This window comes from Mirounga leonina, unplaced genomic scaffold (genome assembly GCF_011800145.1).
Source record: "Mirounga leonina isolate KUSES-001 unplaced genomic scaffold, KU_Mleo_1.0 Mir_114, whole genome shotgun sequence".
NCBI classification, from domain to species: domain Eukaryota; kingdom Metazoa; phylum Chordata; class Mammalia; order Carnivora; family Phocidae; genus Mirounga; species Mirounga leonina.
Window position 1 is genome coordinate 27,434,208 of NW_023270265.1, and position 15,582 is coordinate 27,449,789.

The window sequence follows — 15,582 nt, forward strand, 5'->3', positions numbered from 1 at the left end:
CACTGGCTGGTCGTTTGTCTTCAGATTTCATGGCCTCCCTGAGGCTCCCAGTGCTTTGCAAGCTTTCCCTCCCTTTCCCAGCCACTTCCCAGTTAGCCTGGGAGCCTCTCAGTGGCAGCTCAGGTTTCATTCCTGGGAGCTTTGTTCCGAATGGAAGTTTCTGGTTGGGATAATACCTGGGTGTGAGTGGTCAGTGCAGGAAGAGACGGGAGCCTCTCAGAGGCTGTGGGAACAGCCCCGCTGGTCCAGGTGCTCTGAGGAGGGAGCGGGCTCAGCTGCTCCTCCTGGAGGCACCTTCCCGGCCGCGGCGGGGCCAAGGGGGCGGCCCCGGACAGAAGGCCTGGAGCCCACCCGGCCCTTCCTCCCTGGAGGGTCCTTGCCAGCATCTTCCCCCCGAATGCCCCAGAGAACCCCAAAGAGCTCGGACCCTCCATCTTCTTCACCACCTGCCCCAGCTGAAATGTCAGGCGTGAAGGAAGAAACTGAGGGGACGCCAATCCCTCAGCTGACTGAAGCAAATATTGTATACGTCTCTTCTATGAAATAGACTTCTGACCAGGTTTTCCTCAGGAAATTAGGTTCTGCTGCTAATTTTTTTTTTTTTTTTTGAAAACAAATACTCTGGTTCAAACCTTTTACCTTCTTGATGAGGAAATTAAGGTTCAGGAAAGATGAATTTCCCTGAGGATTTCACAGCTGCTCCTCTTGACTCATCTTCTCTGGGATCCCTTTCACGATCCAGCCAAGCGGAGTGCGTGGTGCTAACGCATATCTTGCCCACGCCATTAGTCTGTGAACCCCAATGCAAGGGGTGCAGCCTGAAGGCCGGGACCTTGCTTTGTCTACCCCTTTATCTCCAGCAACTCCACCTCCGGTGTGCCCTGAACCGAGTCGGGGCTGAGCTGAGCTGAGCCAAATTCCACCAGGAGCAGCCCGGGGTCCCCGCTCCCACCGGGCTGCCTCTTAGCCAGCATGGCCTCAACTCTGAGCCATGTGCCCTCCTCCCCGGGACCCCTCTCTCCTTGCACACCCCCTGCTCCTCAGCTGTCTCAGCCTTTTCCACACCATCAGAAATGACCTGCCAGCTCTGGCCATCTGCATTGGAAGGGAAGCTCTGGGAGTCGGGGGTCTATCCGATTTGCTCACTGTTGCCTCTTAATACTTGCTTTAATGTCCGGCACAGAGGAGGTGTCCGGTAGGCTTGGCATGTGTCAGTTCAAGGCCCTGGGGAAAGGAAAAGCTTGCCATTGGCTGAGAAGAAAGGTAGAAAGCCTTGAATGCTGATCCTCCATGTTCTCTTCACTCCTCTCTCCTCCCATTCTTCCAGCTCAGAGCAGTGAGGTGGCTTGCAGTTTACACATTTAGGGAGCTCCAGAGCCAGGATGCAAGGTTAATTCTGTCTGACTCCGAAGCCCCGACTCCTGACGTCACACGGAGCCCCAGCTGATCTCCAGGGGCTGCTGTAGCCATTTTTCAAAATCCCTGATTTGCTTAGGCCTGGCCAGGAGCGGGGGATGGGCAATCAGGGTCCCTTCTCTCCCCTCTCTCTACCTGCCCCACTGATGTGATGGAAGTGCCCCCACACAGAGGCACACCACCAAGGCCATTCCTTCTGTCCCTCACACAATCCCGCCTCACCAGGCTCCCCGGGGCAAAAACAGCCATTCCAGACACCGCTGAGTGCTTAGGCTCTGACCCTGTTCCCCTCCCTGCTCTCAGCACACGCCTCTGGCTTCAGCCTTTTGGTCACAGCTCACCTTGTCTTCCAGCTGCCAGTCATGCCTCACTTAGGAGCACCCCTAGAAGCCACCTCTCCCTCCCTGGGCTGCTAACACCTCTCCCCAGGACCCTCCCACCCTCCCTTCTACAAGGGAGGATCAGGCCTGGCTTAATGGAAGTGGCTGGAACTTGAGCCCAAGGTGGGGAAGTCAGCCCAAACCCTGGGAAGCCAAAGACCCAGCATCCTACTGAGACGGCTCTCCTATCAGACCTGAGATCAGGCGGATCCTACATGGTGTATTACCCACAATGAATGTTTTATGAGTTTGTTCCTCATTACTGAGGGTTGCAGGAGGCAGGGAGGGGAGGGTGTCCAGAAAGCCCAGGGAGAGACTGGGCAGGACAATGAGGTGGGAGGGCGTGCGATGGCCCAGCATAGGTTGTGATGGGACAGGGGCATTTCTCTGTGAAGAAAGATTTAGCAAGAGTTGATGTTTGTCAAGTTGAAATGTTAAATGTCGCAGGTCCCCCTCAGAGCCCCGTGCCCTGGCTCCTCGAGGGCTTGCTATTCTGCCACTCCCAAGCCTCAGGCCCAGGCATTTTCTGGTTCTCTGGGCTCGAGGGAGTGGGAGCTGCAAACCATGAAGAGCTCTGTCCAGGCTTCTCCTTACCTCCTCACAGCAGTGTCCAGTTTGGGCCCCTTGTTCTGAGTAGCTCCAACCAGGCCACAGCCAGGGCCCAGCTGATTCTTCATGACTGGGGCCTTCATCGCCCACTGCAAAGCTACAGACGTCGGTTGGTGTGGGCTAATGCCCTGACTCTCCCCTTCACCACGTCCTCCCTCCACCTCCACAACCTGGGAAGAAAGGGAGAAGAAATGCAGCTCCCAGACTGGTCCAGAAGCCTGAACTCGTTTCCCAGAGAGAGGGGCTAAGGGGGGTGACAGGGGGTGCCTGGGTGGCTCAGTCGTTAAGCGTCTGCCTTCAGCTCAGGTCATGGTCCCAGGGTCCTGGGATTGAACCCCGCATCAGGCTCCCTGCTCCGCGGGAAGCCTGCTTCTCCCTCTCCCACTCCTCCTGCTTGTGTTCCCTCTCTCACTGTCTCTCTCTCTGTCAAAAAAAAAAAAAAATCTTAAGGGTAGGTGACAGGCTGCAGGACTGAGCTGGAGCCCTTCTCAGCATCTGCCAGCCAGTAGGAGGGGGTCACGCATGAGGGTCAGCTCTGGGGCCTGCCCAGATGGACAGTGAGCTCTTGAGGGTCAGCAAGAGACCCAGATGGGGAAGCAGGGCAACCAAAAGGACCTTACTGGCCCAACCCTCCACAGTTCCATGGGACGTGGGGACCCCCCAGAGTCCCTGCCAGCTCCCCATCTGTCTCGCTACTTACTCGACATCTCTCCTCCACTCTCTGGCTCTTAATTCCCCTTCACTCTCTCCTTTGAAGTCCCCTGGTTACTGTGGACATCCAGGGGTAGGGAAGGAAGCAGAATTTGAGGTGGTTCTGGTATATCCATCCCACCAGGCCCTGCTTAGATGCTCATTTGACCAAGTTTTGGAAACAGACATTGCAGCTTGAGGAAATTGGGGATGAGCCTGTGTCGGACAGCCCTGGATTTCCTTTTAGTAAGATTGTGCATGTCTGGATGGGCTCCAGGGGTCACCCATCCCAGGCACCCTCAAGTCTCCTTGACCTTCAGGCATTTCAAGGCTGACCCAACCCTGGATACAGAGAACGCCCGACCTGCATGTCCATTCAACAGCCTCCCAGTCTCCTCTCACTTTATCAGTTGATTGCTCCCACCAACGTTTACTGAAAACCCACGACATGCCAGGCACCGGTTCAGGCACTAGATATGCATCAGTGAGCAAGTCAAGTCCCTGCTCTCCTGGGGGTGGGAGGGGGACAGACAGACCAAAAGCAAGCAAATAAGAAACAAGATAATATCAGATAGGGATAAAGATAATAAAGAAATAAAGCAGAGGGGCGCCTGGGTGGCTCAGTTGGTTAAGCGACTGCCTTCGGCTCAGGTCATGATCCTGGAGTCCCGGAATCGAGTCCCGCATCGGGCTCCCTGCTCGGCGGGGAGTCTGCTTCTCCCTCTGACCCTCCCCCATCTCATGCTCTCTCTCTCTCTCTCTCAAATAAATAAATAAATAAATAAATAAATAAATAAATCTAAAAAAAAAAAGAAATAAAGCAGAGAGTTATAGCAGAGATCTACAGAATGAGCAGTCAGTCCTGCAAGTTCGAGAAGAACAGCATTGCAAGCAGAGGGAACATGTGCAAAGGCCCTGGGGCAGATGCCAGCCTGGTTTGAGAAGCTGGAAGGAGGTGTGACCCCAGTGGTTAAGTGGTTAAGCCCTAAGGTTAGATGGACAGCCGGGGCAGAGAAAGCCAGGGACCGTGTGGGCCACGGAAAGGAGTCTGAGTTCAATTCTAGATAAGGTGGGAATGAAAAGATGAGATTTGTGTTTTGTAAATTCTGACTACTGAGCACAGAAAGGATTGTCGGGGGATACGAGAGGAATCAGGGAGCGCAGTTAGGAGCTGTTGCCATAAAGCCAGACACGAGCTGATGACGGCTTAGAGCAGGGTGAGGGTGGTGGAGAAGTCAAAGAGTAAGTGGACTGGAGTTGAGTTAGGCTCTGGAGGTAAAGGCAGCATGATGAGAGGCCAGGAGAGGCTGAAAGAAGAGCTCAGGAGACTCCCAGGTCAAACCAACCCTACTTGTCGGCTACTTCCTTTTGGCCCTGGTGTTGGCTGGGGAGTAGGACACTGAAATCTTCAGGCCCAGAAATTGTTGTCTTGGTCCTATATCATCAGGATGCCACACTGTCTTGGTTTTCCTCCCACCTACCTCATGGGCCACACTTTCTCAGTCTCCCCCCAGGCTCCCCCTCCGCCCTGACCTCTGCATGTTTGGAGTGCGCCAGGGCTCAGGCTTGGGGCTCCTCTCTTCTCTCGCTATACTCACTCCCGAGGGAACCCATTCCATCTCCTGCTTTAAAAATCACCTGTGCGCCAAATACTCCCAAAGCTGTATCTTCAACACTAGACCCCTCCCCAGAATTCCAGACTCATGCACAACTGCTCACTCACCGTCTCCCCTTGCATATTTCTTTAGTCATCTGAGATGTAATGTATCCAAAACTAAACTCCTACTCTTCCCCTCAAAATCTGCCCCTTCTGGAATCTTCTTTGTGTCAGCAAATGACCCCTCCATCCTTTCAGTGGCTCAGGCCAAAACCCCTGGAGACCCCTCAACCCCTCTCTCTCACAGCCCATATTCAAATCCATCAGCAAATCTTGCCATCCCCACTTGTAAAAACTGCCCCAAATCCCAATCTCTTCTCACTGCCTCCAATCCGCTATTATCTCTAGCCTAGATTACTGCAATAACTTCGTAACTGGTCTCCCTTGCCTTCCCCCCCGCCCCCAGCTGCCTGTTCTCCACACAGCAGCCAAAGTAATCTTGTTAAAACTTCATTCAGAGCATGTCACTCTACTGCTCAAAGACCCCCGATGGTCTGCCATCTCATTCAGAATCAAAACTAAAGTCTTTTCAGTGGCCCTATGTGATCTGCCCTCCACCACCACCCCTTCTACTTCTCTGGCCTCACCTCAGCCTCTAGCCTTCTCCACGCCCCTCCCCCCCAACACACCCCTATCCTCCCTTCTTTGCTTCAACCTCACTGGCCTCCTTCCTCTTCCCCTAAATGCAGAAAGCTTTGCATCTGCTCTTCCCTCCACCTGGATGGCCCCTCCCCAGATACCTGAAAGCCTCACCTTGGTCAGGTGCCTGCTTAAACATTAAGATTTGAGTGAAGCCTTCTCGGAGCACCCTATTTAAAATTGCTACAACCCTACCCTCCTTTTACACTCATTCCGTTCTCTGCATTTTTCCCAATGTGGTTCTCAGTGTCTGCCATACTATATACCATTTGCTCTGCACCCCCTCCCCCCGCCCAGAATATGAGCTCCATAATGACAGGGCTTTTGTCTCATTTCCTGCTTGTCCCTCTACCCCGAATAGAGCCTGGCCCACGATAGGCACTCAATAAATATCAAATGAATGAATGGAATTAGGGAAAGACCTACAATCCTCAAGAGGCAGCCTTGGTCTGGAAATTAACACCTGATTTCTAGTACTAGCTAGAAATGTGTCTTCCGGGCGGGCCCTAGGCTGTCTAGCTATAGATGCTGAAGAACTCCTGAGGTCCTTCGCTGCAGCAGCATTCTAGAATGATGCTTGTGCACAGCCTCCCCTTCTGTCATTCGGCTAGGGTAGAAGGAAGGGTTGGACAGAACCTGGTGGAGTGAGAGGAGAGAGCCCTCATTCATTCTTTCTCATCAAGGCTTGGGTGGAGTCTTCGCTGGCCTTGAAATGGAAGACAAGGTTCTAGTTTGGAGTTGGCAGGGTTCTGGGAGGCCTGGGGGAGGGAGGGATGAGTGAGGGGGTCCAGCCCCACCCTCTGGGTGGGGACGAGCAGAGGCCTGGCCACTAGGCCTGCTTCCTCCTCATGGCGGGTCGGTCCCAGTGAAGGTCTCATGGGCAGTACTGCTAGAAGAAAAGGAGGGGGGATCAGGATGAGGTAAGCACTGAAGAGAAGGCCTTCTGTGTGGGTCCCCTGGGCTTGCAGGCAGGTCCTCAGGGAGTCCTGGGAGGTCAAGCCTGCCACAGGCCTCAGGTGGCCCCCAGGGCCCTCACAGCCAGCACCCACTCTAGGGCAGAGTGGCAGACCTTTTGGCTGAGAAGAGCCCAGTCTTCCTCCCTTTTCTGGGCCTTGCCACGGCTCCCTGCTTGTTTTCCCCGAAATAAATGGACTGAGCATATTGGGCCGGCAATAACCCCTTGAAATCAGTTGTTATCACAGTTAACAACCAGTTTGGCTTCAGTTCAGGCTGTTAACTATCAAACCACTAAGTGCCGGTAATGATTGATTCTTGGCCAGTTGCAGCTTGAGTGGGCTGTAAAACCCCATTAGCGAGGGCTCTATGGAGGCGGCAAGGCGAAGATAAACAAGGTGGTGGGTGCTCTAGCCCAGCCTGGCCCCACCGCTCTGGGCTCTGCTCGCATGGGTCCCCGGCCCGGGGTCCTGCCTGAAGTCAGCCCTTCCCAAAGCCCTGGGCAGCCTCGAGGACCCCCACCTCCCAGCCACCTCTCCGCTGCCCCCAGCCACCACCACCAGGCATCTCCCTCCTCTCTGTAAGGCAGGTCTGGCTCTGCGGACAGCCCACCGCTTCTCCCTCACGGCCTCCACGGCACAGTTCCATCCACCACGCCAGAGAACTCGAGCGTCCCTGGCCCCGGGGGGCTGCAGGAATGGCTTTGGCCTAGCCGGTGACCAGCCGCCACTCCGTGGCCAGGATCACAGGCAGGGAGAGCCTGACATTCCACCCCCACCCCAGACTCCCTCCTACCCTATGGCTTCCCCCAGGAATTGCTCTCAAACAAATGAAATGTGGGCAATTACTGGGCTGGGGGCTGGACAGGCGGCCGTGCAGATGAAAGCGTTTCCTGGACGGTCTCTTCATTTGCATGGCATCAGAAGCTGCTCAGAAGGTGTGACTTTTCCCACAGTGAGACCCGAGCTCCTTGCACAATAAAGCCAGGCTGCTCACCCAGAATTAATTAAAGGGGGAGTGGAGGGGATGGAGCAGAGGAGGAGGCACTAAGAGCTGGGGGAGCTGGAACAGAGATGTCTAGAGCCCCTCCCCACATCCCCGGTGTCTATGCACCTGGGAGACACCTCCTCTCTCCAGAGCCCCTCACCCCCATAGCAAGCCAGAGGAGGTGGCATGGCCAGAGCCCAGAGTATCCCCAGCCTCTCTCCTCCAAGGCTTCCCCTTGAGTCATGGAGCTCCTGGTCCACCTGGATGGCATGACCCTGGAACCTGCGGCTTCAGCTCTGAGAGGCCCACGTGGTTAGGAAGCCTTGGGGTGCCCCCCACTCCAAGGAAGTGCCGAGGAACAGAGGCCCAGAGGGAAGAGGTTTCTGGATTGGCCCGGTAGCTGCGCTGTCAAAAGAAGGCAGCAGAAACGGCCAGAATGGGAGGCCTCAGTTATGAAGACGGGGCCAGCTCTGCCCTCAGGAGACCTGCTGCCTCTGGGCTTGGGCTGTCCCTCGATGTGCTGTGATGCCTGGCTCTCCAGTCCACATCCAAATACACAGCTCTCTGCCCACCACAGGCCAGCCCTTGTGCCCACACCGTGACCTGCTCCATCATCGCCCTAGCGCGGCCTGGGCTTCCTTCCTCCACAGCAGGTCCGTCTTGGGCCAGTCCTTCTGACCCATGAGCTGTTGCTTCTCCTCCGGGGCCAGAGTCTGAGTCCTGCTCTCCACCCGTGAACTTCCCTCCTGGTCACCTGCCCAGCTCCTCTCCCTCTGGGCCCCATCTCTCCAGGGTCGGCAGCCTCTCCCAGGGTCATGGTCCCTGGGCCCTGCTGCAGCACCTAAGCTCAGCAACTTCCGCTCACAGCTCTCTAGAACCAGAGCTTCAAAAGTCAGCACCGCTCCGTGTCTCAGTCACCAGCACCAGTCTTGGCGGTCTGCCCTCCAGCGTAACCCCACCTTGGGCCCTGGCAGCTGCTTTTCTTTCATCCGCTGGAGGCTGATACTCAGAAAGCACCAGCTCTGGCATCTCCAGCCTGCCCTCTGCACAGATCTAGACACACACACAGAGGCACTTTTTAAAGATTCATTGAGGGGCGCTTGGGCGGCTGAGTCGGTTAAGCATCTGCCTTCGGCTCAGGCCATGATCCCGGGGTCCTGGGGTCGAGTCCCACATCAGGCTTCTCACTCAGCAGGGGCCTGCTTCTCCCTCTCCCTCTCCCTTCCACTCCCTGCCCCCCCCCGGACAAATAAATAAATAAAATATTAAAAAAATAAAAATAAAGATTCACTGAAACCATGAAAGCAGCTCTGGTCGGAGCAGAGCCCTCTTTTCTGCCCTAGAGGTGGCTAGGGGAAGTGTTGGCAATGACTCCCCCAAGGAGCGAGGAGGTCCTGGTCTGAGAGCTCCCAGGACCAGCTAAGAGCCTCTTCTTGCCCCTTTGCCTGCTTCTGTCCCATCAGGAGAGCCCCTCCATAACAATGACAGGCACAGGTCCTAAGTCAGGCTGGAGGGAGGCTCCAGTGGGAACTGGTTAGGGTTAGGGCCGCCCGGCAGCTGGGGAAGGGGGAGGGGCCGACCCCCACAGGACTTGCTCTCCAACACACATTTTTAATACGCAAGTTAAATAAATATTTCAGTCATTTAATAACAACTAAAACACATCCACCCCCTCCCCACACCCAGCCTTAAAAAACCTGCTCTAAGTCCCCACCCTTTCCTCCCTGCCCCCGCCTGGGTGTGGGGGGCAGTGGGCTCCCGGCTGCCCAGCCAGCTTGTCCTGCAGGCGCCGGGATCTCAGGAGCACCTCTGCTGGCCTGGAAAAGCCCCCCGACCCGGAGGGAACCCCGCCAGAATCCCAGTCTAGGCCACTGCCGGCCTTCCCGAAAGTGAAGAAGACAGACGCCACAGCCAAATGGAATACAAAAATAGAGCCTCTCTTTTGTTTAAAAAAACAAAACAAAACAACAACAACAACAACAAAAAACCCAACGGCAAACAATTATCAAAGGCTAGAACCCGGGGCTCCCCCGGCTCCTCCCCAGCCTTCAGCAGCGCGGACCTCGGCTCCCGGAGTTTCTCTGTGCTCCCCCGCGAGCAGCGGCGCCGCGCGGCGGGGAGGGCGGCCGCGCCTACCGGGGCTCCGGGGCCCAAGTCCTCTGGCTGCCGCGCAGGCTGCGCGTGAAGGGCGGGTAGTTGAGGAACTCGAAGCGCAGGCTCTGCTCCGTGGTGTGGTGGCCGCGGGGCAGCCGCTTCATGAAGTGGACCTCGCGCTGGTGCTGCCGCGTCTTGGAGCCCTTGCGGGGCCGGCCCTTGCGTGTGAAGGCCATGTACCAGCCTTCGTACTTGGCGTTCTGCAGGGCCGTGTAGTTGTTCTCCAGCACGATCTCCGTGAACACGCAGTCCTTGCCCTTGCCGTTGCTCTGCAGGTAGTGGGGCCAGACGCGGGCGTTACTGGGCTCGGGCCCGAGCCGCACCCCCAGCCCACCCCCACCCCCACCCCAGCAGAGGCAGAGGGCAGGCGGCCCCAGACAGCAGGTGGGCGCCCCAGCAGATGGCAGGGTGGGCACGAGCGACGGCCCCACCCCCGCCCGGGCACCCGCTCTCTAATCCCTCACAAGCCGCAGCCCACCCGGCAACTTCCTGTCCTCCCGGGCAGCAGTGACACATGGCTGTCTCCGGAGGGGCTGGGCCCCAACACAGAGGGCCAGAGAGGGGGCCCAGACCCTGCCTGCCCTGGCCTCCTGCCCACCAGTCTGGCCGAGCGGCTCGCACCCGTTTCCCCAGCTGCACCACACATCCCCCCCACCCCCCCACCCCACCCCGCCCTTCAGGACCCCAGGGGCCCCAGGGCAGCCACCCCATGGGGGAGGGGAGGCCTTCGGGGAGACGCGGAGCCCAGGAAGCAGGGAGCTCGAGGCTGGAGAAGAGCCGTGACTAATGGGGCCATTTCAGAGCTCGGCTGAGGGGCTGGGCCTGCGGCTTACCGAACATTCCAAATGCTGGTACCATGTAATTGGACATAATAGCAAAGCAATTTGGCGATTTGTTAAAAAGATATATGGAATTTACCAACCCCCCCACCAGCCCCTTCCCTAGCCTTCCTTCTTCCTCCTTGGCCTTTATAGCTTTTCATCTCTCAAGCAGTTTCCTTCTCTCTCACCTCCCCCACCCCCACCCAGTCATTAGGTAACCCCAAGGTGGCTCTGTGTCTCTCCGGGATCCTGGAGGAGCTCTGCCAGCCCAGCCCCCTCCCCAGGCCCCAGGGACCCTCCATTCCTTCTGGGCCCTCACCTTGGCGATCAGCTTCCCCTTCTTATTCATGCAGATGTAGAGGCCAGTCTCCGCTCCTCGGACTCGAACACGGCTCCCAAAGGTATCTGTCTCCACAATGAGCTTTGCTGTCAGGGAAGGTGCGGGGATGGTTATTGGAAGCGCCCTGACCCCCACTGTACCACATCTTCACCCCAGCTGAGCCTCAGACCTGTCACATCCCAGTAGCAACTGCTCCAAGAGCAGGAACCCAAGACGTGGGCTCCAGCCCCAGCCCAGCTGCCGATATGCTGCGCGACATTGGGAAGGATCACGTCCCCTTCCTGGGCCTCAGGCCCCTCAGCTGGCAGTTCACGGGGGGATGGACGAGATCAGGAAGCACAAGCCGGATTCTGCAGAGGAATCTTAGAGCCATCAAGCTGAACAGACCCTCGTCTAAAACCGGACAGTACTGACTTCCACGTCAAGGCTTCATGACTAGAGTTCTACTCTCATCAGAAGATCCCTGGGAATCCTTCAAACTCAAAGCAGTATGTGCACATGCCTCACAGACCACTAGAAACTTCTGGGGTGCAGCAGTGACACGAGTTCTGAGGCAAAACCTAAAAGCACTCTCTCCCGTTTCTGACACCTCGGGTTCTAACTCACAGCCTTGGCCCCCCACCCCCACCCCTGCTCTGACGGGCATGCGGACCACTCTCCCTACACACGCAGCCTGAGCACTACCAGCTGCTTCCCCAGAACCTCAGACCCCAGCCAGGAGGCTTCTGCTCTTCTCCACGCTTCCCAGTCACCACTGTCCCCAGCCCCAGTGTCCAGAAAGCAATGACTCAAATAGTCTTTTCTCTCTCAACCCCCATCACAGCTGGGCTTCTCACCCCGGTGACCAAACACTTTCTGTGGGTGAGGAGGGGAGAAAATCAGGCATGCTTGCCTCTCCGTCTGGAAAGCTGATGAGACAGGGAGCTGAATTCTGTGCCTTCTTCCCCTGTGCCCTCCCCTCAGACAGCCAACTTGCCACAGAAGTCCTGGTCCCTGTCTCGTCCCTGTGTAATTCCTCCCTTGGAGGCTGTGCCCAAGAAGGGAATGAGGGCTGACTTAGCTGTTGGGAATAGGACAGGAGGGGCTGGGTCTCCTGTCCTCTCTACTCCTTTTCCCTCCTTGAGAAAGCAGTTCTGGAACTCCCAGAGCTGTCTCCCAGCCTGCACTAACAAGGCAGTGCCTTCTTTGTCCCCAAAATTAATGGGGGGGGGATGGGTACCAAGGTCAGCAAGGCAGCCCTCACTGCCCAGCCTGTGACTGCCCCCCACCCCTTCACATAAGCACAGAGCTGGGACCCAATGGCCAACTCTCCAGTCTGGCTCCAAGTCAGCCAGGGAAATGCAGCTGTCACCTCCCCTCCCACCCACCTCCTCTTGGACCCAGCCAGTCTGCTCATCCCTCTCCTGATCTGCCTTCCAGAGCAAGGAGTCACTGCTGCTAGGGCCAGGAGGGACACTGACGGGAGAAGGGGCGAGAGGATCCCACTCTGAGGATTCCGGCCAAATGGGGCAGACGGGGCTGGAACAATCCCTCTCTTCCTTCCTGGGACCCGCAGGGAAGCAACTCGGACCTCTCTGCTATTCTCCCCCAGACTCATACTGTCCCAGCTGCACACCCTACGCCTCTGCTCGTGGGCCCTCCAGCTCCCACTCCTGCCTGGCAGGCAGGGATCAGGGAACCTGGAAAGCTTCCTACACTTGTAAGGACAGAAGTGGGCATCAGACTTCTGAGGTCTGAAGATGAGCTCCGCCATGGCCAGCGTAGCCTCTTCTTCCCTCCCCAAAACCCAAGGATGCTGGGCCATTTGCTCCAGTGGAGTAAACCCAGGAGGAGCTAAGCATTCGTTCCCTTTCCTTGGAAGCTGAGAAGGGCAGCAAGCAGCCAGTTTGGAGGGACAAAGGGACGGCAGGCTGGCCCTGCCAGCCCAGCGGGGGAGCTCGGCCACCGGGCAGGCCGCCCCCCACCCTCTCCACTGAGAGCCCCCACTCCCCTTCCTGGATGGAGCTGGGGAGCTGGGGCCGCAGTTTGCGGCGGCTTTCCCTAACGGCCTTTTGGAAAGCTTAACATTTTCAAACCTATTCTTCCACCCCAGTGACAGATTTATCCCGGGAAAATTATGTCTCCTTCTCCAGCTTTGAAGGGAAGTCAGCTACGTCGATGCAGAAAAAATGCAGTGAGACATACTCGATCCCCCAAACTGGCTCGAGAAGAGGAGAAAGTATTCAGGAAATGTTAAAAAAGGTGAAAGTAAGAAGAGTTTTAATCGCTCTGCCAGACGCGGGGGTCTCTCCAGAGATTCATAGAGAACAATCTTGAACCTCTTTTTTAACGTTTACAGACTTGCAACTCCTTTCAAACTCCACATCTGAAAAAAGGCTCGTTCTTTTTCTGTTTTATATCATTCTTCATTTTTCTTCTTAGCTCTTAAAATGCCTCACCTTTTTATTACATTTTAATAGAGTCTTCCCCTCTCCTTTCATGCTTGTTTAACTTGGTCATTATTTAAAGGTTTTTAAACTCACAATAATCGCTCTCTAAAAACAACACCAGCCGCCCAGAGGGCTTGCTTTTCTCTTGGTACGTCCAGGACTCTGGAAATTGGCCTGGTTTCAAGGCAGGAATATTGAATGTTTTAGAAATCAATCAGTCCTCAGCCTCTCTGCCCTGCAGTAGCTCCCTGGACTCACCACCCCATGAGGAGTCAGGAGCCCGGTTCCGACCACCACCTGGGTTCCTGGGTCAGTGGAGTGGAAAGGGCCCCTTCCCAAGCCCAGTGCCTATGTGCAGTTGGCCCTTCTGATCAAAATATTTAAAGGTTTGTGGCACCCCCTGTACAAGCTGGAAGGGCTGGGGGTGGGGTGAGGATTTTTCTCCCTTCTCTTTCCCAACTCTCCTTTTCTGGACCCTGGTGACATATCCTCTTTCAAGCGCTTCCCTTAAACCTGTGGCCCCTCCTGCAGAACCCTCTGTCTCCACCTGCACCTGGGGAGGGGTGTGTGAATGGTGGAGGTGGAAAGGGAGACTCCTGGATTCATTCATTTGCTGGGCAGGGAAGGGGTACCTGTGGGCCAAGTACTCCCCGGGGTCCCCTTCCTAGCCCTCTCATCTCCAGCTGACCCCCAAGATGCTTTTTTGCCTTAACTCCTTCCCTCTGAGCTGGAGAGGCCTCTGGCCGGCACAGATGGGGCGGGCGGGTCCGGGCAGGGCAGGCCAGCCAGGGGAAGGAGGGCATGTTCTACAGTCTACCTTCACCCTGCCCGGTGCAGCTCGCCTTACCGAAGGGGTCCCCGTCTTCTGCCATGGCGTTGATGCGCTTGTTGGCCAGGACCTGCACGTGCTTCCCGCTGGTGCGGCTGTAGAGCTGGTAGGTCCGGATGAGGCGGCGGCTGAGCTGATCCGTCACCAGGCTCTGCTCCCTCACATGCTGTGTAAAATTAGGTGAGGACTGAACAGTTACCTTTAGGAAATTGAAAAATACACAACACGCCATTATAATGCTACTCTGCCCAGGGGCCCGAGTGGCCCCCATCGCCCTGCACGCGCCTCCACTACCCCAGGCCGCCGGCAGGGGCTGGGTGGTCCCCCCAACATGCCAGCTCGGGCCACAACACCCAACCCAGGAAAGTCGGGCAGACCCAGCCTAGCAAGGATGGAACGATCTGGACCTACCTGTTGGGAAACACCCTGGGACTCCTGGCCAGGATCAGGGAAGCAAGCTCCCTGCCCAGCGCCGCCGCCCCCCCCCCCAACCCCCACGCACCACCACGCCTTCCTAGAAAAGCAGGGCGCTTGTAAGTAGGGAGACAGCGCTGCCCGACCCCTGACATTTATAAAGACAAATTTACGGAGCAAATGTTGAGAGCGCAGAGAGCCTAGGCACCTGATCTTTCGGCCAGACCCGCCACAAGTCTCCCCAGAGAGCCGCGGAGAGAGTCCCTGCGGCGGTCACCGGGACTTCTGACAACGAACGCTCCCAGGCCCCAGCTCCCCCCTTCCTCGGCAGCCAGGTGTGGCTGCCCCTCGAGCTCCCTATCCACCCCAGGTTAGGGGTGGCTAGGATGCGCGGGAGGCAGCGCTGGAGTCCGAAACCTTGGGTTCGAGCCTCGCCGCACACCAGCTGTGTGACCTTAGGCGGGGCGCTCCCTCTCTGTTCCCTAGCTCCCTCCTAGGGCAAGTGCGGGGCTGGAATCCTAAGGTTCCTTCCAGCCCTGCCGCGCTGGCCGCAGGGTCGGTCCTCGGGCCCCTGCCCGACCTTGCCAACCGGCGGCCCCCGCCGGCCCGCCCGGGCCCCGCCGCCGCGCAGTGCGCCTTACCTGGGCTTGGAGGCAGAGAACCAGCAAGTGCAACAGCCTGTGGGAGACAAAAGCGGGCGGGAGAGAGAGGGCGCGGGGTGAGCGGAGAGGGCGCGGCGGCGCGGGCCCGGCGGGGACGCGGGGGCTGCGGCCGTACTCACAGGCAGCTCAGCGCCGAGCGGGGGCTGCCCATGGCGCGCGGCCCGGGGAGCACCGAGAACCCCGGCGGGATCGCGCCGGCCCGCGGGCGGCCGCGACGGACGAGCCGAGGGCGGCGGCGGCCGAGGAAGGCTGGAGCGCGGGCGGCGGGCGGCGGTCCGGACGCGGCTCCGCGGGTCCCGTGGAATGTCGAGCTCGCCGCGCCGCGCCGTGCCGAGTGGCTCTGCGCCGCTGCCGGAGCCGGTGGCCGCTGGCTGCTCAGGAGCCGGAGCGGGCGGGAGGGTAACGGGCCGGCAGGGTGGGTGGGTAGGTGGGAAGGGAGGGGGAGGGGTAGGGGCGGGGGGCGCCGCACCGGGCGCGAGGGGGGAGCGCGGGGCGGGCGGCCGGAGCCCGCAGCCCCCGGCTGGGAGCTGGGGCCCGGACGCAGCCCGGGGCGGGGGCGGGGCGGACCGGGGCGGGGCGGCCGGCGGGTCTGGGATTGGGG

General features: G+C 57.9%; 1 protein-coding gene across 2 annotated transcripts; it reads right to left on the reverse strand.

Moving 5' to 3' along the window:
- Window positions 1–9,464: 9,464 nt before the first annotated feature.
- FGF8 (fibroblast growth factor 8) lies at window positions 9,465–15,132 on the reverse strand. Of its 2 annotated transcripts, none has more exons than XM_035020675.1 (5): window positions 15,101–15,132; window positions 14,961–14,997; window positions 13,924–14,071; window positions 10,627–10,733; window positions 9,465–9,755 (listed from the first exon to the last, which is right to left on the reverse strand). In XM_035020675.1, exons 1-5 carry the CDS (start codon window positions 15,130–15,132, stop codon window positions 9,465–9,467), a joined length of 615 nt encoding a protein of 204 aa, XP_034876566.1. The 2 variants fall into 2 exon arrangements, with proteins under 2 accessions (XP_034876566.1, XP_034876558.1); XM_035020667.1 differs by having other exon boundaries at window positions 13,924–14,104.
- Between the last annotated feature and the right edge of the window lie 450 nt (window positions 15,133–15,582).